This window comes from Apodemus sylvaticus, chromosome 19, assembly GCF_947179515.1.
Source record: "Apodemus sylvaticus chromosome 19, mApoSyl1.1, whole genome shotgun sequence".
Classification (NCBI taxonomy): Eukaryota; Metazoa; Chordata; class Mammalia; order Rodentia; family Muridae; genus Apodemus; species Apodemus sylvaticus.
In genome coordinates, this window is record NC_067490.1 from 54,978,977 (window position 1) to 55,003,375 (window position 24,399).

A 24,399-nucleotide genomic window follows, 5' to 3' on the forward strand; every position below is an offset into this window, starting at 1 on the left:
TTCACTGCTATGAGAACATATCAGAACATAAATAAATGCAAATTTACACAGTCATGTATATATATATATATATGCAAAAACGTACACATCCAGCAAAAATTAATGAGGTAAGAGGACATGTGCATTTTAGGAGTGCAGGGAGTGGTAAAATGGATGACTTAGAGACAGGAAATATAAACAAAAAGCAATTATATGACAATATTAAATATAAGCCACCGAATAATATTTAAAAAATAAAGATGAAAACAGTACTTTGAGAGAAAAATGACACTGACCTTCATCACCTGATATAAAAAAATAAAATTGAGTATGTATTTATATGTGCATGTTTGTGTGTATAATATTAAACTGCTATAGTCTTTAGTACACATATTTTGATACAATTTATGATGAGACCCTTCATCTAGAGTGATTTATGTGCCTCTCAAATTAACTAACCTTATTGTGGTAAAGGTCTTGTATGGGACATTTCCATTAGTAATTTTACACACTTAAATACTTTATTTTCATAATCATAAATTTCAAGAGCATAATATTTCAGGCACAACCTGTACCCCATTGGCCTTTTAATAAATGTTATCTTAATTGTATGTTATCTGATATTCTTAACATAGTTCTAGTTCATTGTAAAGCTATTCCAATGCCCAGAGCTTCTGTGTTGTCATAGGCAATATTGTCACTGTGCTTCACACTCTGCTAAGACTCAGTCTTGTTTCACTTTTCATATCAGTGCCTTTATTGCATCAAGTGTCTATGAAATTCCAAATTTCAACAGAGGCATTTTAACATTAAGGGTAAGTCTTAGATTCTGTTGCTCAAAACAAAAACAAAAACAAGAAAAACACCATGATCAAGAGACACATGTGAGAAAAGTGTTTATTTTCCTATGTACTTTGGTCACAGTATACTGAATGAAACCAAGGCATGAAATTAGATGCAAGCACTCCATGAAAGCATGTGGAACAATGTTGATTACTGGTTTCATGTCCATGTTGTCTGTAGTCCTCTTTCTTATAGCTTCAAAAACAACTCAGCTAGAGGGGTACTGTACACAGTTAGTACCATCACCTTATATTAATAATTAATTAAGTATATGAGTTACAAACAAAGCTACAGATTAAAATGATGGTAGCCATTTCTCAGTTGAGATTCCCAGTTCTCAATATCATCATGACTGATGACTCTGGATTTACGAATGAAACCACTTTGCACCAAACATTGTTAATTGGTGTCACAATGGACAGTGATGTCCTAGTTGTAAGCTCAAATTTGTATATTATGTAAAATTTTCCTTTGACTAATTTCTACTTTGGTTAAGACAAATTAAAATATGATGAGAATCATCTAACATTTTCATACTATGAAAGTTTCAATGAAGCAATTTATCTTTGTACTTCTGTATAATATTTGAATCTGGTCTAACTAAAATAACATAACACTTTGGGACAAAGATACACCCTAGCAACCCTGCACTAGAAGCCAAGATGGAGAAGACCTCGACAATCACCATGATCTTACCCCTGGAGCTATGGTACACAGGGAGGAAGGTGATCCAGACACTGCAGAAGACCAGCATGCTGAAAGTTAGGAACTTGGCTTCATTGAATCTATCAGGAAGGTTCCTAGCCAGGAAAGCTACAGTGAAGCTCCCCAGAGCCAAGGAACCCAAGTACCCCAGGACAACATAGAAGGCAATGACTGAGCCTTTGTTGCAAATAATGACAGTCTTCCCATGTTCAGATTGTATATCTCTGTCAATAAAGGGAGGAGATGTTGCCAACCAGATGCCACAGAGAACAATTTGGATCAGGGTACAAATGGGAATGACCAAGTTACGTGCCCCAGATGTCAGCATCCCTCTCATTCTTCTCCCTGGAGTAATGAGCTTGAAAGCCATGACCACAGTTAATGTTTTGGCCAACACTGTAGAAACAGCCACTGTGAAAAATACTCCAAATGCAGTCTGCTGCAGGATGCAGGTGGCCTGGTTGGGATGTCCAATGAAGAATAATGAGCAGAGAAAACAGAACACTAAAGAGATGAGCAGGATATAACTGAGAATGAGATTATTGGCCTTCACAATTGGAGTATCCTTGTACTTTACAAAAATGAAAAGTACTACAATTGTGATGGCTGAGAAAGACATAGCAGTGGAGCCTAGAGCAAGCCCCAGTGGATCTTCATAAGCCAGAAATGACACAGCTCTTTGGTGGCAGTGGGTTTGCTCCAAGTTGGCATACTTATCATCTGGACACCTCACACATTGTTCCATATCTGCTAGAGAAAAATAAACACTTATAATATATGATAACTATGTAGTTAATGATTGTGTATTTGTATTATTCAAAGGATATATCAATAAATAATTTGGTTTTGAGCATCTAATCCATTCCTTCTTACTGTAGGGACCACTGACTTAAGATTGCTTTCTAGTTACCTATGTTTTCTGGTAAAATAAAACACCATTATAAAGAATGGAACAGAAAAAAATATTATTCATTAAACAAAAAAGAAAGAATAATTTGATACAAAATAATATGCACAATCTCATATTTAATAATTCAAACCAAAAATTCACTATTCAAAGAAAAGGGTAGTGTGCAGATATAGTTGTTGATGTCAGTTGTTGAAAAGTATTATGCACTATGTTTGCTATTTTATGTTGTGCCTTTTCTCTGTATCTTTTATAGGAATCAGAATATACAACTCCTTATGCAAGTGCTGTTTGCCTAAAGGAATATTTTTGTTCTTGATGCTCTGTGCTGCATAGTTTTTTCTTTAAAACCTGGGATGGACACATGTTTGTCCTCCTAAATGTATTCTGCATAGTATAAAATCAGTAAGCATCATAATGTGAGAGCAATGTATTGTTTGTAGAAGATACTGCAGGTTATTTGCGAGATCCAAAAGAGGTTTACATTATTTAACTGATTAAGTTCTAAAACATGGAGATTTTAGAACTTCACTTTCCATGTAGGCCATATCATAGTTGTAGTTTGGAAAGAAAAGTATTCAAATTCAGCATTTCTTTCTGCATGCAAGCATGTACCTGTGTCATTGGAAACCTCATTTTCTGAGCACTGAACACAATCAAAGCAGCAGTTTGCTGTTTCTTTCTGATGAATTTTCCTAAATCCGGCACTACATGGCTCACTACACATGGAGGAGGGAATCTGAAACAATATATAAATATTATATGTGAGTGAGAGAGTGTGTGTGCGAGTGTATGTGTATGTATCAGTGTGTGTACTTCATGTATACATAATATATATAATGACACACAGATTGATATATCTGGCATTAACAGATATGGCTATAAATATTCCTCTGTTTACCAGTATTTCTTAGCAATTTCAGGCATATTATTATTTTGTATTTCCCTGCAGTGCGCCAAATGTCACACAATATTATTTACATCATGTAATATTATATATGTAAAGTTAAGGTTGTATCAATTTAAAACTTTTACTCCCTAAACTGATTAATCCAAGAGGAATGCTTATGTGGCATCATTTTTTTTCTATCATGATTTATAAATAATAAAAGCAGAATACTGAAACATATGGAGAAATAATTTGGATATATCAAGAAAGAGTTAATTGATGAATATGAACCAAATATGCTATATAATACTGTCCTGAAATTAATGAAGTTTAAGACAAATCCTTCAATATCCTATCCCTTCCCCTAATTCCCTTCTTTTATGAGACACTCTAGCATTCCCCTATACTGGGGCATCAAGCCTCCACAGGACCAAGGGTCTTTCCTCCCAATGATGTCAGACAAGTCAATTCCCCCACAGAAGAGGTGACACCAGGAAGTGTGATAACAAGTAAAATGTAAGTAAATAAAATAACAGATAAAAATATATAAATAAAAAGAAAACCTTGAATCTGGAGAAAAATATCTACTAATGAATACATGCTATACTTAATTAGGCTATAAATATGCTCTCAAAGAATAAGAAAATTCAATGTTATACATATAGTTACAAGTTTTTAATTATATATATATATATATATATATATATATATATATATATATATATATATATATATATATTCCTGTGTTGTGGTAGATAGGCATGTGTGTACAACTGAACATGGAATGTAGAGGCCTTTGATTCCTAAGATCAGATTTACATGAAGTTGAAAGTTATCAGAGTTTGGTGCTTGTAACTGAGAATGGTCTTCTCAAAGAGGAGCAATTGGTCTTAACCACAGAGATAGTACTTCAGTTATTCATATTTAAAATTTTAGGTAACTAGAAAAAAATGAAAATTGTAGTATACCAACCGAATTTCCTCCTATGGACCACTCCACGTCTTCAGATATATGAAGATTTTGTATCTGTGAGATACAAGGAAAATAGCTTCCTATTTTCACTTTTAATCCAAAGTCTTGTGGAAAATTCCAAATGATGAAAATGTCATATTCTGTACATTTATTTTCCCTATGCTTCATGTTCACCAGTTCTCCAACAGGGTTAGTAAATACCCTGGCCTTCAGCAAGGAAGACATCTAAATGAAATCCATTATTAGATGCTTATATATGTGTATCAATAAAGAGAAAGCAAAATTGAGAACTTCCTCTAATTTCTTAATGACTTTCACAAAATACAGCTGTATAGAAGTAATTTCGTGTAGTAAAATACAATATACCTCTATGAAACTGAAAATTTATACAACTTATATTAATGTTCAATTGTATAATGTACTAGGATAGATGATTAGCATATAGTAAGTAACATGGTGTGTTTGATTGTGTTTGAATGTGGGCGTGTGTTCATGTTTGTCAAAAATACAGTTTTAAAAATGAAGAGATGCATGTGAAAATGAAGGGGAATTCTGAATGTGTGAAAATAAAGAATGCCTGTTGGTCTTTCATGTATAGACTGTAGAAAATATGAGATAAACAGAAAATAAATAACATAATAAATATACAGTCTTATTCATTTGTGGTTTTGTAAATCATTGTTAATTTAAATGAGTAATTATTAGTTACATCATAGGTACTGAATCTTGAGATATTACTCTTTAGTAAAATATTCTGGTCTAGTCCACACATAAGGATTTTATTATGAAACACTTGGCTCCCATTCTAATTTTTGAACTCATTTGGTGAAATGTTGAGACATGTTTTCACAAAATTCACTGATAACATGAAAAATTATTGTTTCCTATTAAATGTTTTCCTTGTGCATGATATCCATCCATGTGCAAGATTAATTAGGGGTTTTTGCAATGTAGAAATATGTACATTGAGAGAATAATCTCTAACAAATGTACAAGTGTTCCTCCGGGTCCATTTAAAAGATCACATTGATATATCTAAACATAATGAAATATAAGAAACTGCACCTGCTGACAGCCAATGGATATTGCTTTGGTTTCTGTCATTTTCTGAGACTCTACTTGTTGAACAATTAGTTCATGGTAGGTGTGGGCCACAGCATATACAGCATTATACAAATTGTAACCTTCTTCACTCAGGGCAATGTCATATTTGTGTTGTGCTGTCCATTCCAATGTTTTGTTGAATTTAAAATGTTCCATTTTATTGCTGCTCTTAGAGATTGAACAATTAAAGTAATTCCACTCCAGTATAGACTCAGAAATGTTTACTGGGTATTTGTCAGTGTTCATAGTTTGCATAAAATTCCTAAATTTAGCAATCTCACCTATGTGGTGTACAAAAGCGACAGTCCCATGGAAGAAATCAAGGCTGAATTCCTTTTTATTTGTGATAACATCCCATTGTGAAGTTGTGATCCAGATCCTCTGAGGACCTAAATACTCCCATCTTCTAATGCTGAATTCTAAAGTAAAGTACCTCTCACCATAAACAATAACAATCTTTGCCAAAGATGTCATGATTTGTTTTTCGTTTATCATAGCCTTTGTAATGTATGGCTGCAAGGCTTCTGGAACCACATTCACAAAAGCCAAACAGATCCCATGCCTTTGCATTTCTTCTCTTAAATCTGAGAGAAACTGAATTCCCTGGTCATCATCTGAGATGACCACTCCTATCCAAGCCCATCTAAAGTAAAGCAGCAAGGAGACCATTCCATGGGACAAATGTGTGTCCTTGGTGGCTATCTGATGGACATAGGGAAACTGGTCCTGGTCACTTAGGTTAGGATTAAATGGTCCAAAGAAAACCTAAAGGATATAGAACAGAGGTGAAACATCCACATGAGGACTATGATTATTAGAATATTTGATATTACATACACATAATGTTACTCACCTTTGTAAACTCCTCTCAAGGATAGTATGATTATACTCTAAATATTATATTAAATATATTATAAATATTAAATATATATATTTATTTACTAGTCTATTTCTGACAAGTCTGAATTTCCTAGTATAGGGTTTTGCATGTTTTTTCCAGTACATTTATGTTTTGATTAATTAATTCCTTATTATATCTATCTCTGTATAAATTGTTGAGTCCTTCAGTGTTACACATTCATACCTGTGGTGTCCTAGAATGAATTGCCAGTTTTAAGGATGTTTTCCATGATGGTCCTGTAAGGTCTATATGACAAATTTGATATTTTCCACAGATAAAATTAATAAAATGCACAACATCATTTTTTGGTGAATATAATATATCCAGAACTTGCAATGTATCTTCACACAGACCAATGATGGAGAATATCAAAGTCATGTTTGGTAAAAGATAAGGATTCTTGTTGATCTCATCAATAACAAAAATCAATACCAGAAAAAACTCATGTCTTCTTGATGGTATTCTAAAACAAGGCACAGTGATGAATAAGGGGGATGCTTGAAACATAAAATATCAATTGCAGTAAAGTTTGTACTATGGGACATGCTAAACTTCTAAATAAATGTCTGGATATAAGCTTCATAAATGAGGGATCTGTAGAGCTTAATGCAATTTAAGAATTTCGAGACATAGGGCATTATATGATAGGATATGATGAGATATGATGTTACATAATATATTTTGTATTTGAGTAAATCAATAATGAGTTTGATCTACCTCTTAGTGCCATCCTTGAACTATATCGCAGTCCTATTGAATAAGACGCCATGAAATAATATTGGAGATGTAATCCAGCAGATACATTTTGAATTTTTTTAAACTACATATAAAATATACAACATATTTTCCTTATTTTTTATTATTTAAAACCAGTTTATACATCAATCATCTTAATAATATTGTGTACTTTGAGAAGAACATCATACATCAAAACTTTTGTTTAACATTTATACTTATATCTTTTCATACCTTGAAATTATCATTAATGAGTACTTAACCATGTGTATAACTGAGGATTCTTTAGCTAATGTTGAGAATTAAATTATTTCAAAATATGTATGATTTTTTTTTGTTTTTTCAAGACAGGTTTTCTCCGTATAGCACTGGCTGTCCTGGAACTCAATCTGTATACCAGGTTGGCCACAAGCTCAGAAACTCACCTGCCTCTGCCTCCCAAGTGCTGGGATTAAAGGTGTGTGCTACCACTGCCCAGCAACTTATATGATATTATTTGTGAATTAGGCATAGAAAACAAGCATAAAATGTTAATACCTGAACCCCTAAGGATTATATGGTTACACTCTCAAAAATTGTCCATATTATTGAACACAAAACAAACTTCAGTAGATACAGGACTTTGAATTAATCCCTATGGGACTACCATGGATTTAGGCTGGTATTAAATAATGAAAATAACAACAGAAAGCCCACATATACTTGGAAGCTTAACAACTATCTACTCTATGAAAACTTGGTCAAAGAATTAATAAAGAAATAAATCAAAGGTTTTTTTTTAATTCAATGAATATAAAAGAGTGGCAGATCCAAAGTATAGTAAATAATGAAAGCAGTGCTAAGAGAAAACTCATAGCTCTGAGTGCCTCCATAAAGAAAATGGTGAGAACATACACTAGTACCTTAACAGCTCATCTGAAAGCTGTAGAAGAAAAAGAAACAAATATACGAAAGAGGAGTAGACAGAAAGAAATATTCAAACTCAGGGATGAAATCAACCAAGTAGAAACAAAAAGAACTCTACAAAGAACCAAGAAAACCAGGAGCTAGTTCTTTGAGCAACTCAGCAAGATAAACACTTAGCCAGACTAACCACAAGGGACAGAGATCATATTCAAAATAACACAATCACAAATGAAAAGGGAGACATAACAACAGAAAGTGAGGAACTTAAAAAAAATCTTAGGATCTTACTATAAATGCCTATATTAAAAAAAAAACTCACAGAGAAAAAGTAGAGAGGTGATTAGAGAATGGGTGGAAAGAAGAAGGTTTATGGGACATATAGGGAGGGGGTATCTGGGCAAGGGGAAATCATTTGGAATGTAAACAAAGAATATAGAAAATAAAAATATAAAAAAAAACTCAAAGAAGTGGAGTAAATAGATTAATTTCCTAGACAGAAACCTGGTGACAAAGATAAATCAGGATCAGGTAAAATATCTAAAGAGTCCCAGAGTATTTAAGGAAATAGAAGCAGTCATTAGAAACTTCTCTATCAAAAAACAAAGCCAAGGTCCAGATGATCTTAGTTCAGAACTCTATCAGACTTTCAAAGAAGATCTAATAGCATTTTACACTATTCCATAAAATAGAAACAGAAGGAATACTACCAAATTCTTTCTATGAAACTACAGTTACACTGATACTTAAACCACAAAAAGACACGGTAATAAAGAAAACTACTCACCAATTTCCCTTGTGAATGTCTATGCAAAATTACACCATAGTATACCCACAAACCGAATCCAAGAACACATTTAAATGATAATCCAACAAGAACAAGTAGGCTTAATCTCAGGGATTCATGGATGGTTCAATATGGAAATGCATCAACATAATACAAAATATAATCAAATTAAAAAATTAACAACCAACATGACCATCTTCTTAAATGGTGATAAATCATTTGACAAAATTCAACACCTCTGCATGGTAAAAGTGGTACAAAGATGAAAAATTCAGGGTCCGTACCCAAACATAGTAAAATATGCAGCAAACAAATAGCCAATATCAAACTAAGTGGAGAGAAAATTGAAGCAATTCTACTAAAATTAGGCACTAAATTAGACTGTCTTCTTGCTCATTATCTATTCAATATAGTACTTAAAGTTCTATCCAGAGCAAGTAAACAACAAAAGGAGGTGGAAGGGGTAAAATTTAGTAAGGAAGAAGTCAAAGTATCACTATTTGCAGATGATATGATAGTATAGTTAAGTGACTCCAAAAATTGCACCAGAGAACTCCTTAACCTGATAAACAACTTCAGAAAAATGTCTAGATAGAAAATTAACTACAATAAATCAGTAGCCTTCCTCTACACAAAGGATTAAAAGGCTGAGAAGGAAATTAGGGATCAACAACCTTCACAATATTATCAATATAAAATGCCTTGGTGTTACTCTAACAAAGAAAGTGAATGATCTGTATGACAAGACTTCAAGTCCCAGGAAAAGGAATCAATGAAGACCTCAAAAGGTGGAATGGTTTCCCATGCTCATGGACTGACAGGATTAATATATTAAAAATGAACATACGGATTTGATGTAATCCCCATCAAAATTCCAAACCAATTCATAAGAGTTAAAAAGAGCAATGTGCAAATTCATCTGGAATAACTAAAAACCCAGGATAGTGAAAACTATTCTCAGTAGTAAAAGAACATGTGCGGGAGTCATGGTCTCTAACCTTACACTGTATTACAGAGCATTAGCGATGAAATCTGTTTGGTATTGGTAAGAGTCAGGAAGATTGTTCAATGGAACAGAATTGAAGTTTATGAAATTAAAACACACACACACACCTATTGTCGTTTGATCTTTGATAAAGGAGCTAAAATCATCTAGTGGAGAAATAAAAACAAACAGACAAAAGCAAAAAACAACCCCCCCCCCAGCATTTTCAAGATATGATGTTGGTTCAACTGGTGGTCAGTATGTAGAAGAATGCAAATTGATTAATTCTTATCTCCCTGCACAAAGGCCAAGTTCAAATGGATCAAGGATCTCCACATAAAACCAGATACACTGAATCTAATGGAAGAGAAACTAGAGAAGATCCTCGAACACATATGCACAGGGAAATTTTTCCTGAGCAGAACACCAATGGCTTTAGCTCAAAGATTACAAATAGAAAAATTGGTCCTCATAAAACTGCTGTCAATAGAACAAAACTGCAGCCAAGAGATTTAGAAATGATCTTATGAATCATACAAATGATAGAGGGCTAATATCGAATATATACAAAGAACTCAAGAGGTTAAACTCTAGAGAAACATATAACCCTGTTAAAATGAGGTACAGTGCTAAATTAAGAATTCTCAGTGGAGGAATATCAAATGGCTGTGAAACACCTAAGGAAATTCTCAGCATCCTTAAACATCAGCAAAGTGCATATCAAAACAACCATGAGATTCCACCTCACACCAGTTAAGCTAAGATCAAAAACTCGGGTGACAGCAGATGCTGGAGAGGATGTGGAGAAAGAGAAACACTCCTGCACTGCTGGTGGGATTGCAAGCTGGTGCAAGCACTCTGGAAATCAGTCTGGCATATCCTCAGAAAACTGGGCATAATACTACCAGAGGACCCCACTATACCACTCCTGAGCATATACCCACATTACACACCAGCATGTAATAAGGACACATGCTCCACTATGTTCATAGCAGCCTTATTTATAAAATCCAGAAGCTGGAGAGAACCCAGGTGTCCCTCAATAGAAGAATGTATACAGAAAAGGAGTTACATTTTCACAATGGAGTGGTATTCATGTATAAAAAAAGACTAAATTCATGAAATTTGCAGGCAAATGGATGGAACTAGGAAATAGCATCCTGAGTGAGGTAACCTAGACACAAAATTACACACATGGTATTCACTCATTGGTAAATGGATATTAGCCCAATAGCTCACTATATCCAAGATACTATTCACAGACCAAATGAAGCTTCAGAAGAAGAAAGACCAAAGTATGAATGCCTCAGACCAAAGAATGAAGGAAAGGCCATTGAGAGACTGCCTCAGGATCCATTCCATATGCAGTCATTCAAGCCAGACACTATTGCAGATGCTAAGAATTGCTTGTTGACAGGAGTCTGATCTAACTGTCTCATGAGAGGCCCTGCCTGAATCTGAAAACACTGGGATGAATGTTCATAGACAAACATTGGATTCAGCATGGGTTTCCTAATGGAAGTTTTAGAAAAAGGACTGAAGGTGCTGAAGGACTTTGCAACCTCATAAGGAGAACAACATACTAACCAAACATGCCCCTCATACTCCCAGGGTCTAAACAAACAAACAAACAAACAAACAAACAAAAAAGTGTACACATGGAAAAAACCATTCCTCTGATTGCATATGAAGCAGAGGATGACCTTGTAGGGCTTCATGGGAAAAGAGGCCCTTGGTCTTGTGAAGACTTGATACCCTATTGTAATTCCAGGGCAGTGAGGTGGCAGTGGGTGGTTGTTGGCAGGAATACTCTCATACAAAAAAGGAAGGATGGATGAGATATGGAGTTTCTAGGGGGGAAACAGGAACAGGGAAAACATTTGAAATGCAAAAAATGAAAATACCCAATAAAAGAAAACACACACACACACACACACACACATATTAAAAAGCCCTTATGTGATAACACTTGGTATTGTGTGAGTATTTTTAAAATGCATTAAATACCTGTGTATATTGTCTAACAATCAGTATACTGAAAAATGAATATCTTTGTTACAAGGAAAATGATTTTTGGAAATTAGAATATGTTACACATTTTAAAACAGAATAAACTTTTTGTAGTTAAACATTAAGAACATACTAAGTTCATGCACAGTGAGAAAAATTATCCATAATATATCGATTAAGTTTATAAAACATTTTAATATTTTCAAATGTTAAGATTCATAAACAGAATTATTATTTTAACATATATTTCATTTAAATTACCTATCCATTTCAAAGTACAAAAAATTATATAATATACCACATACCTAGATTTTTATCTTTTCTGCTATTTTACCCATTAAATTAATGTTAAGTTTAGTGTGTTGTTACTATGTCAATTTCTTAAAAAGTATCAGATTTCTCTTAACACCTCAGTCTTCCTTATCCTTTCAGATCCATTAAGTGATGTCTGAGGAACCGCCAGACTGATTTCCAGAGTGGTTGTACCAATTTGCAATCCAACCAGCAGTGGAGGAGTGTTCCTCTTTCTCCACACCCTCTCCAACACCTGCTGTCTCCTGAATTTTTAATCTTAGCCATTTTGACTGGTGTAAGATGAAATCTCAGGGTTGTTTTGATTTGCATTTCCCTAATGACTAATGAAGTTGAGCATTTTTTAAAATGCTTCTCCGCCATCCGAAGTTCTTCAGGTGAGAATTCTTTTTTTAACTCTGTACCCCATTTTTAATAGGGTTGTTTGATTTTCTGGAGTCTAACTTCTTGAGTTCTTTATATATATTGGATATTAGCCCTCAGTCTGATGTAGGATTGGTGAAGCTCTTTTCCCAATTTGTTGGTTGCCGATTTGTCCTTTGCCTTACAGAAACTTTGTAATTTTATGAGGTCCCATTTGTCAATTCTTGATCTTAGAACATACGCTATTGGTGTTCTGTTCAGAAACTTTCTCCCTGTACCGATGTCCTCAAGGGTTTTCCCCAGTTTCTTTTCTATTAGCTTCAGAGTGTCTGGATTTATGTGGAGGTCCTTGATCCATTTGGAATTGAGCTTAGTACAAGGAGACAAGTATGGATCAATTCGCATTCTTCTACATGCTGACCTCCAGTTGAACCAACACCATTTGTTGAAAAGGCTATCTTTTTTCCATTGGATGTTTTCAGCCTCTTTGTTGAGGATCAAGTGGCCATAGGGCACCTCACTTCCAGAAGATCCTGCTATACCACTCCTGGGCATATACCCAGAGGATTCCCCACCATGTAATAAGGATACATGCTCTACTATGTTCATAGCAGCCCTGTTTATAATTGCCAGATGCTGGAAAGAACCCAGGTATCCCTCAACAGAAGAGTGGATGCAAAAAATGTGGTATATCTACACAATGGAGTACTATTCAGCCATTAGAAACAATGAATTCATGAAATTCTTAGGCAAATGGATGGAGCTAGAGAACATCATACTAAGTGAGGTAACCCAGACTCAAAAGGTGAATCATGGTATGCACTCACTAATAAGTGGATATTAACCTAGAAAACTGGAATACCCAAAACATAATCCACACATCAAATGAGGTACAAGAAGAAAGGAGGAGTGGCCCCTTGTTCTGGAAAGATTCAGTGAAGGAGTATTCGGCAAAACCAGAACGGGGAAGTGGGAAGGGGTGGGTGGGAGGACAGGTGAAGAGAAGGGGGCTTACGGGACTTTCGGAGAGTGGGGGGGCTAGAAAAGGGGAAATCATTTGAAATGTAAATAAAAAATTATATCGAATAATAAAAAGTGATGTCTGAGCACAGAGATCTTCTCTCTATAAGAAAATTGATCATCTGTCCCAGAACAGTTAGCAGTTCATTTGTTATTATTAGCTATTATCTCTCATGAGGAGTAAATATACCAAACATGTTCTTTGACTATATTTGCATTTTTAATTGACTGTTTGGAGATAAGATTTTACTTCTAAACCTGAAACATATATTGATACAGTTCATATTTGTGAATTTAAACCTTATTATGCTTCTTAAAAGTGTCACCAATGAGAATTTCCTCTGTGTTTTTCCAATGAGTTATGGAGAAATATAGAAAACATCAGAAATGAATTTCATACTAACCTAACACAGAAGAATAATAAGGTGAAGCAACCATCACTATCAAAGTGTACTGTGTATTGTGACTACCAAGTGGAAAACATATTCTTTAAATACCAAAGACATAAAATTGAATGAGAGATGCAATGAGTGTCAAAGACATAAAAACACAGAAAATCTTGGTTCATGAAAGAAAGAAGTTCCAAGCAGATTGATTAGTTTTAGGTGAGTAATTTCAACATACCTTCCTGCATGATCTGCAGGCAAAAAGGATAACATCTCACCCTTAGGATATCAGACACTGAGGACAGCTTCTAATCCAAAAAAAGATCATTTATTCTCCTAGATTTTCTTTAATGTTATATTTATGTCATTGTTAATTGAAATATTAACTATCTATCTGATACTGAGGTTAAGCTTAATCTGTGTCTGGGTATTAGTATAATTGGATCAAAATATTATTCTGGTAACAGAATATGAAGCCTGGCTTTCTTTATCCACATTAAGTGTCAAGTACAGAATTGCAGGAGCGACTCACTTAATGACTATTTTACAAAGCAAAATATATGTATACTCACAAGTATATATGTAATGTTATAATGTAATCAGGTATAGTAGACCAACACATATAAAAATATTTCAATGAATGAATGTATGCCAAACGTTGGAAACCAAAATTAGATGACATTTTCATGAACATTTGGATGAATGCTAATATAGGAATTGTTGACAGGAACTTGAATATAGAAAGTGATGCAGTCTCTTCATATTGAACTCTTGCTTAATGTGGGAATTGTGGATTCAAAGCAGATGAAAAGGCATCTTTCAACATCTGATATCAACAAAGACTGAACAGAGAGAATCCGACTCATTTTTCAGCATTGTGAACTGCAGCCCAAAGAATTAAAGCTAAACTAAAGTGTGACACATTTGACAGTATTAACATAGTGATTAGTGTAATAATTTTCTGTGTTTCCTCAATTTAGCAGGGAGGAACCAGAGAGAACCCCACAGTTTGTGTACACAGCTAAATATTTCTAATTAATCCCATTGATGGAGAAATAAAGTTAATTGCTTACCTAAAATCAAAAAATTTATGAAAAAATGTGACTTTAATTGGTACCTCCATTGTCCAAAAAAGTAAACCACACTCACTTACCAAATCTTCATTATCTTCATTATTCTTTATCCTCCAAAAGCAAATGGATTCAGTCAAACAGCACAAAATAAGAGAAAACTTCAGAAACAAAAATAAAATAGTGAAAGCACACAGCTTCTTCATGTTGGCTAGGATCTCAGATGTAGCAGTTGTGAAATCCGTGTCCAATGTAGGCAAACATCACACACATATTTACACCCATGTGTCTGTTTTAAATCTACTGCTTTCTGGACATTCACTTAATTACATTCAATAGTTCTCTTCAATTAATCCTATGTCATGCTCCCTGGATACATCAGGAAAATTCTGGCCTCAAGTTCTACACCTGAGGTCTGAAAACTTTTGATCAAAACATTTCTGAAAAAATAATTTGGAAATCATGTTCTCTATGAGCAGCTGCAATGATTTCATTCATATGCGTGACATAATTCCCAAGGACAATCTTCTCCTGGGCAGCTTGGTCCAGACTACGTGTCAATGGCTATATAAATAAACACAGTGGATTTCACCAGAACTTCCATAATTAGAAAAAAGTTGAGACAGTCATAAATGTTCTATATCATTCAGAGTTTGAGTTTAATCATGGGACATTATGTCTTCCATTGTCTAGTGGAAGGAAGGGAAGTCTCACAGGTAACACTGAGTCTGGAGTTGAGCATGCTCTCTGATTTTCATATACTATTGTATGTTAGTCATGTTTACAAAACTTCTTCAAACTTCCTGTGATTCTTGATACCTGGAGAACATGTAATTCTTCTAAATCCAATAATGCCTGGAATAATACAGATTCAAAGCTCATCCTGTACCTGTGCAGACAATCAATGAGTCAAAATGCTGATCTCTTGTCTGATAATCAGTCCCTGGCAGTCAATGATATTTGATGAAACACTGCTGATTGATGATTGATAAGAATTTCATACATTTTACTCAAAGGAATGAAAGAATTTAGGTGTCATTTTTGACAGAGAATTTTATCGATAATGTTAGTAAATTCCTTCTATTTCCATGCATGTCTAGTTGGTATTTGTTTATAAACAGTCCTGTCTTGGATTATATCCAAACAACACAGATTTATGTCTGTTATGCTAATTTATGTAACTTAGTTAGATTACGATGAGTGACACAGATGGAGCATTGAATTTGATTTGAAAATTTTGAACTACCATATTTTTCCCCTTAATATCCACACTGAGTGCAGTGGACTCTTTTCTTCTTTTTCTTCTTTAAATGTATTCTCTAATCTACTTTTTACAGTCCAGTTTTTAACCACATCATTGTCCATCCTCTGACTGTTTCATATTCCAACCCCTCCCACTGACAACCCATAGCCAAGAGGATGTCCCCAATCAACTATGACCCCAAAAGACCTGCCCACTCACTGGAGCCCCAAGTCTCTTGATGATTAGGCACATCTTCCCTGACTGACTTCAGACCCAGCAGTCCTCTACTGTATAGTATTGTGGGCCTCATATGAGCTGGTGTATGCTGGCTGGTTAGTGGCTCAGTTTCTGAGAGTGTGCCAGGTTGAGTCTGCTGGTTTTCTTATTAGGTTGCCTTTCTCCTCAGTTCCTTTCAACTTTCACCTAATTCAACAACAGGCGTCAGCCACTTCTGTCCATTGGTTGGGTACAAATATCTGCTTCTGACTCTATCAGATGCTTGCTAGGCCTTCCAGAGTGCAGTCATGATAGGTCCCTCTTTGGGTCACCAGAGACTCAGTAATAGTGTCAGGGCTTGGGGTCTCCCTCTTAGCTAGATCTCAATTTGGGCCTATAACTGGACCTCCTCATCCTCAGGCACCTCTCCACTGTTGTTGTTGTTCTTTCAAACAAATAAATTTTGGGGTCAGAGGTTTTGACTATTGGATGGCAACCCCATCCCTCCACTTGATACCATGCCATTCTACAAATTCTCTCTCCTCTCGGTAGGCATTTCATCTAAGTGTCTCTTACCTCTCAACTCTCTGGTACATTCTAGAGTGTTGCCCCACCTCCTACCTCCTGATGTTGTAAGACCCCAAAAACCGAGGGTGCCCCAGCACCCCACACCCCGGAAGGCGACACCCAAACCACTCGCGACAAACGGTCTCAATGCAATAGCATGAGAATGTCTTTATTCCAGAATTCTTGGTTCCATAGCCATCCACCATGCAGGGTCAGAGGACTATGGACCACAAGTGCTGAATTGAGACAGCTTTTATAAGTTTATAACAAAGCCCGCGAATCACAAATCAATCATTTCTTAGCATGGAGAGCCCGTGAAATGGGAGCCAATTGATTTGTACCACTCCATAGTGTTTAGGCCAATCAGTTTAAATTATCAGAGCCAGCGCTCAGTGGACCAATTAGTTTTCTATAATGTCTACAGCTGAGTGAACTCCTGCTTAGGGGTAATGTCATAAGTTTACAGAGCAAGATAAGCTTAGCCCATTTCCAGTTACCCTATGGGGCCAGGATCACCTATTCAAGGCCTTTCTGCTAGGTCTAAGCAAAGGGCGGGTTCTAGAAGGTGACCTTTTACCTAGTTTCTAACAAAAAGAGATAGCATTTTAAACTACTGATTTCTAGGGGTCATTAGAATTAGGCTGTATTATTTTCTATCCTTTCATTCCCCAGTTCTTTTCTTGGTAAATTCTAATCTTAGAACTATAGAACTAAATCTCTGACTATATATTCTGGATTGTCCTGCCCTAATCTCTGATAGTTGGCATAGCATAAGAATCTGCACAGCACTTATATGTTTCTCTAATAAAAGCTATTAACCGGTTAGTCACACAGGTTCCAATTGTAAGCAAAAGGAGTAAAATTACAAAGAGTCTCATCAAAACAGAAAGAAGGATGGTGAAGAGTACAAGATAAGGGCTTTTCCACCGAGACTCAAGATATTCTGCACAGTAGCGTCTAACGTAGACCAAATCTCCAAATTGGAAGTGATGTGGAACTTGTAAGGCTCTTTCTCTTGAGTGGGACTCCCAGAGCTGCTTCCACACTTGCTGTCTCACCCACTCGAGGGGCTTGAGCCTAGAGAACAAAAGCCTGAAGTAAAAAGGGTAGGAGAGCTATCTAACCATTAATATCAGTCTCTGTGGTTAATTTGGTGAGGGTTTCTTTCATCAGGGTTCCAGCAACAGTTCTTGAAGCCTTTTTATACAGATCCAGTCACCTATCTGGAAGCAGTGAGGAATCTCTAGCATGCCTGGAGCTTTTAAGCAAATCTCATATTGTGGGATACCTCCTGGAAGGGCCCAGTGAACACCAAGGGAGTTGGGGTATCAAAGAAGATATCTAGACTGGTCAGGTTAAAATAGTAGGGGCTCTTCAGAAACAAGGGGAGAGGCACCACTCAGCCTGAACCAGTCTCTAAGGCCAATTTAGTTAAGGTCTCTCATAGGGTTTTGTTTATTCTCTCTATCTGCCTTGAGCCCTGGGAACAGTACATTGAATAATGTTTCCAATTAGTCCCTAATATCTCTGTTAATTTCTGACTTACCTTAGAAACAAAAACAGAACCATTATCTGATCCAATTACCTTGGGCACTCTGAAATTTCTTCTAACCTTGACAGCTGTTTCCTGCTTCAATCTATCTAGATCAAAGTATCTATACCATATTCTCCTGTCCTTTTATAAAATCTCTTAATATATTTTAGGCTGTTCTCTTCTAGGTCTTTTGCCCTGCTTACTCTTTACTGCATAAGCATTTACTTGCTGGCATATCTTACACTGTTCTATTGTCTTTTTAGCATAAAACCTGAGTCATAAATATATACGTTTGGTCCCTTGACTGCCAGGACAGTTTTTAATCCCCTAAATGAGTCCATCTGTGCTTTGCCCTGGTGAGTCTTTGGCTTAATTTCTGGGGAATATAGTTCTCCCTTCTTGTGTGCACCCTCTCTTAGTAATAGTTGGTAGGATGGCTAGCAATCTCAGTCCTTTTTGAAGTGAGGCGGTTCCTTAATTTTGTCCCATTTCCAAATGGGTGTCTCTTACAGACCCATAATCAGTATAGGCTCCTGCATATCTATTCCTGGAGCCACTTGCTCTGCCTGGCTATTGCCCACTGAGTCTTTTCCCTTTGCACATCCTGGGCAGTGAATACTCACAGTGGCTGACTTCATGAGGACATCTGAGAGGTCCAAGATTTCCTGTTGGTTTCCTCTGATGTGAGCAGTCCTCTTTGCATAGATCCCTGTGGACATGAGCTGTGGCAAAGGCATACCTGTTATCCGTGTGGATGCTGATTTTTTTGCTGGTTCCAAGTTCCAAGGTCTTGGTGAGGGCAACGAGCTCCACTTTCTGCCTTGACATGCCAGGGGGTAAAGATTCTTCTACCCAGATGACATTTATGCCGTCCACCATAGCAGCACCTGCTTTCATCATGGAGAAAACTGCTCCAGTCTGTAGAAACTTTCAGCAGGGGTCATCCTCTCTTTTGGGCCAGTAAACTACAGCCCGTTGGGCAGGAAGCATATCTGCCCCCTCTCCATTTTGGAACGTATGTCTTACTCCAACAGAGAGTAGAAAAAGCCTGGGGTGACCCTAAATGAATGGGCTACACATCCCATCACTAGGTCTGCTGTTCTTCGGGTAGTCCATGAATACAGTTTGGTGCCAGGGGCTTCTTGGATCCAAGATCTTTTTTTGGAAACAGCGCCATTGGCTTGGAAGACCGAGTGTAGAGCCCCTATGTCCAAGAGCTGAGTGGGTTTTTCTTTTACTCCCACAGTTATCCTGGGTTGGGGGAGGTGGTCAGAAAACCCATCTCCCCTAGTCACTGTTTTCACCCAGGGCTAACACCTGGGTTTGCCATTTGGGTGCACTTTTCCCAAGACCTGGGAATTCCTGCTCCCGGCTTCTATTTCTTAGGGCACACTCTGGCTCAGTGGCCGTTTTCCTTATAGTATGTACATTGGTCCTTTTCTGTCTCCCTTTTCTGCTTTTCCTAACTATTATATCGAGAATTCTCTGTCACTTCTTTCTTTCTCTGTCACTTTTTTTTCCGTTTCTTCTCCTCTTCTGTCTCCCTGTCTCAACAAACTACTAAATCTCTCTACAGACTTTCTCAATAACCTACACTACTAAATCCTTCTACAGACCTTCTCAGCAAACTGCACCAAATCCCTCTATCCTCTGAAGCTCTTTCCTTGTATCTTTACTAGCCCTGTCTATAAGAGCCATTGTCATAGTAGCCATAGTATTCCAAAACCCTGGATTCATAGCATGTATATTGGCAGAATGCCTCTATGAGCTGCTCTAGAAAAGCTGTAAATGACTCACCTGGTACCTGCTTAACTTTACATACCTTGGCCAAATTTGTGGGCTGCCATGCCCTCGAGACCTGCCAATGGAGTCTGGTGTTGGTCTGTCAGATGCCTCTTAACTTTTGTCTGAGGGTAATCTTTTTGGCTTCCTGTATTACAAATAAAACAGTCTCAAAGAGATTAATTAGTCTCTTGGGTAATATGCCCTTAGTGAGAGAGCTACCATGGTATCAGGATAGGTGGTCTTAGGTACTCTCTAAATATCAATTGAGCATAATTATCATTTTGTAAATTATAAACTATAACATAGACATAACACCTAGTTTATCATCCCTGTCAATTAAACAGAACCCTTTTCATCTGTATTATCTTAAAAGACTGTCAGAATTAACAATGTTGAATTCAATAGCTGCCTGCCTATGAACTGGAATGCTGGAACTTTAATTTCAGTCAGAACTTTAACAGTTTGGGCACGCCCTTCACCCCAGACCCTAGGCTGAGTTCTAGTGAACTCATCTGGTGGTTTTTGACTCTACTGCTGGGGGGGTCACCTGCTTAATTCAGGAATTTGTAGACCAGGAAGAACAATGTGCTCAACATTCACTAGCTTCTCTACCCTAAGATAAAAATTCTTAATGTAACCTACTTTCCTATTATGTCTTAAGGTCAGATTCCTGCCCGAAGCCAGGGATTGTCCTTGACCAATGTCAAGCTCCTACCATGAGGCGTGACTCCCTAATATGACTTAAGAATATGGCAATACAACTTAAGAATTAACATTGTAAGAATTGACTTATGTCCTGGCTTTAAATTTTATGTCACCTGAAAATTATTTAAATTTATATCAGCTTTCTCAAGATTAAACATCTTGGGATGTCTGTGAGACTAACAGTCTTCAGCCCCATCAGAAATCTATGAGTGACCAATATTAACTGAAAACATACAGAAAACTTTACATAGCTTTTAAGACATAAACATCATATACCATGGATATTTGACATTTTTGAAAACCAACTATCTATGTAAAACAATGTGGACTGTTGTCTATTAAACTATCTTCAGCTATTTCTGATTATAACCTAGAAAACACCCTAACAATAAACTCAGAGCCTTATATTTCTATTTAGCCCTAAACTCATAGACTTAAACACATCTTAGATCAGCAATAATAACAAAGAACTGGGTATAAATAATGTACTTTCAAAATTTAGTATTTATACCAATGAAAACCTTGACTTTGTATCAAAATAAAACCCTGTATCACATAAGAACTTATGCCTTGAACTTAATACCAATTATAAAGATTTTAGTATTATAAAGACAGATCTTTTTTATTTATTTTTTATTCGATATAATTTATTTACATTTCAAATGATTTCCCTTTTCTAGCCCTCCCACTCCCTGAAAGTCCCGTAAGCCCCCTTCTCTTCCCCTGTCCTCCCACCCACCCCTTCCCACTTCCCCGTTCTGGTTTTGCCGAATACTGTTTCACTGAGTCTTTCCAGAACCAGGAAATTTCACTTAATATTTTAGAATCTAGTCTTCTGGAGGTCTCCCTTATTTTGACCTCTCTCCCAGAGGATCAATATAACCACAAAGTTTAACATCACATCGAGCATAGCAATTTAAACACGTTAAAATAAAAGAAATAAACCATTTGTACCAACTTAAACCCAAAATTCTCGCATCTGCCACATTGCGAGTCTTATCAAGGCTTGTTTTCCTTTTCAGGGGGCGTCAGAGCCCAAGTATTTTTGTCTCTCCTTTTGTTCTAAGCTGGCGTGCTTGAGTCATGTGACCTGATTTTTGGTGCCACAGAGTTGCTTTTTAGTCAAAGTCAAAATACCATCCGTCTAAGTCCAAGAACACAAAACACAATACAAAACAACACCACATAGAAAGCCTGACCCTGCCACCATCAGGCTTCTAGACTCAAGAACACAAGAGCAAGGAAAATCACACAATTGGCCCTGGAGGACAGCAGATACCAGATTCCAGCAGAACATGGCTTCCGCCATTACTGACTTGCTGTTTACTGATGGAGAGCCTTATTCAGCTCTCTCCCAGGTCTAAAGCTTCCTTTAGACCCCCACACTCTCAACTCTAGCCACAGCCAGAAGAACACACTGCACCAGACAGACTCTCTGAACCCCCAGAAGCTTGTAAGCAAAAACAAGAAGCTTTCAGACACAGTGAGACAGACAGAAAACAAACCCACCGTACCGTCTAATGGTCAAACTGTAGACAAAGACACACAAAACTAACAAGTGTTCCAAACATACACGTCCGTTTCTGTACTTAAACAAACAGCTGCCAAACGCTACCACATGGGATTGCACATCCACGTTTTTTCCAGTAGAAGGAGCACTCCGTCCCGTTCATTCCAAAAAACCACAATCAGGCCCCCCTGATTGTCCCTCACCCTCGAAGCGTCCTTCGGGGTTACAACCTGCGGCCCTAGGGCGTCCCCTTCCGCAGCCACTGGGTCCTCATGGGCCGCAGTGGCAGCTACAAAAGCAGGGTTCCACGTCTGCTTTATTAAACGCAAATCAAAACCAAAAACACAGACACAGCGGCAGCGCACTCAAAACACTCCAGACATTTAGAATGAAAATATTGCCGGCACACACACATTCTAGAGGGGATCCCCTATACCTCCGAGTTGGTTCTCACATGTGAAGGGAATTCACACTTCCCAGACAACGCACCAATAAATGTAAGACCCCAAAAACCGAGGGTGCCCCAGCACCCCACACCCCAGAAGGCGACACCCAAATCACTCGTGAGAAACGGTCTCAATGCAATAGCATGAGGATGTCTTTATTCCAGAATTCTTGGATCCATAGCTGTCCACCACGCAGGGTCAGAAGACTATGGACCACGAGTGCTGTATTGAGACAGCTTTTAGAAGTTTACAACAAAGTCCGTGAATCACAAACCAATCATTTCTTAGCATAGAGAGCCCGCGAAATGGAAGCCAATTGATTTGTACCACTCCATAGTTTTTGGGCCAATCAGTTTAAATTATCAGAGCCCATGCTCAGTGGACCAATTAGTTTTCTATAATGTCTACAGCTGAGTGAACTCCTGCTTAGGGTAATGGCATAGTTTACAGAAGCAAGATAAGCTTAGCCCATTTCCAGTTACCCTATGGGGCCAGGATCACCTATTCAAGGCCTTTCTGCTAAATCTAAACAAAGGGCGGGCTCTGGAATGTGACATTTTACCTAGTTTCTAACAAAGCGAGATAGCATTTTAAACTACTGATTTCTTGGGGTCATTAGAATTAGGCTGTATTATTTTCTATCCTTTCAATGTTGGCTATTTTGAATCCTTCTGCTGGCTCTCAGAACTACAGTTCAGTACCCATCAATACCTCATCAGTTTATCCCTCTTCCCCTCCCTATTTCATTCCCACCCAAGGTCTTCCCCACTCCAGTGATAGCTTTCTTTTCCATCTCAAGTGTAATGGCCCCTTTGATTTGTTAGACTCCTTGAGTTCTGTTTCATGGTAATTTTGTACATTTTTTCGCCTAATATCTACTTATTAGTGAGTACATAGCATACATATGTTTTTGGGTCTGAGTTACCTGACCCAGGTCAATATTTTCTAATTCCATCCATTTGAATGCAAAATGCATTATGTCCTCCTTTTAAATAGCTGAGAAGTATTCCATTGTGTAAATAGATCACATTTCCTGTATTCATCCTTCTGTTGTAGGACATCCTGAGTTGTTGAAAGCTTCTGGATATCACAAGTGAGGATAATATGAACATAGAAGAACACATGATACTGTGTTAGGGCAATTTATTGGTATATGCTCAAGAGAGGTATCGCTGGGTTTTTGCCAAGGTGGCACAGTGAAAGTCTGTAGACATGGTATTTACAGACAGAGGCAAAAAATGTCTCCTGGAAATAATGGACCTCCCCATATATTTAGAAGCAGATAAATCTCACTTGGCAATTTCTTAAACTCTCCTATTTTCTTATAGCTGAGACATGGACTAGCCAAGCAAATATACATAAGTTAAAATCCATCATATAACAAATTCTGCCTTGCTACAACCATTTATGTTATTATGGTAAAAAATATATTCCAGAAATTCCAGTCACAGGTTCTAGTCTACTACCTTTCAGGGCAGATAGTTTCCAAACAATAGCCCAGACTAAGGATATTTACATCAGA

The 24,399-nt window shown here is 36.9% G+C and overlaps 1 protein-coding gene across 1 annotated transcript; it reads right to left on the reverse strand.

Annotated features, from left to right (window-relative positions):
- Positions 1-1,369: 1,369 nt before the first annotated feature.
- On the reverse strand, positions 1,370-15,077 carry LOC127670025 (vomeronasal type-2 receptor 116-like). The gene is made up of 6 exons (XM_052164317.1): positions 14,875-15,077; positions 6,484-6,763; positions 5,361-6,164; positions 4,296-4,520; positions 3,050-3,173; positions 1,370-2,274 (listed from the first exon to the last, which is right to left on the reverse strand). Exons 1-6 carry the CDS (start codon positions 15,075-15,077, stop codon positions 1,370-1,372), a joined length of 2,541 nt encoding a protein of 846 aa, XP_052020277.1.
- Between the last annotated feature and the right edge of the window lie 9,322 nt (positions 15,078-24,399).

Excerpts from the sequence above, each read along its gene's own strand:
- LOC127670025 (XM_052164317.1), bottom strand. The coding sequence starts at position 15,077 with ATGAAGAAGCTGTGTGCTTTCACTATTTTATTTTTGTTTCTGAAGTTT. Across the intron at positions 6,165-6,483 it reads TTCATTCTAGGACACCACAG|GTTTTCTTTGGACCATTTAA; the intron begins GTATGAATGTGT and ends TATATCCTTTAG. Across the intron at positions 2,275-3,049 it reads TGAGGTTTCCAATGACACAG|ATATGGAACAATGTGTGAGG; the intron begins GTACATGCTTGC and ends TTTCTCTAGCAG.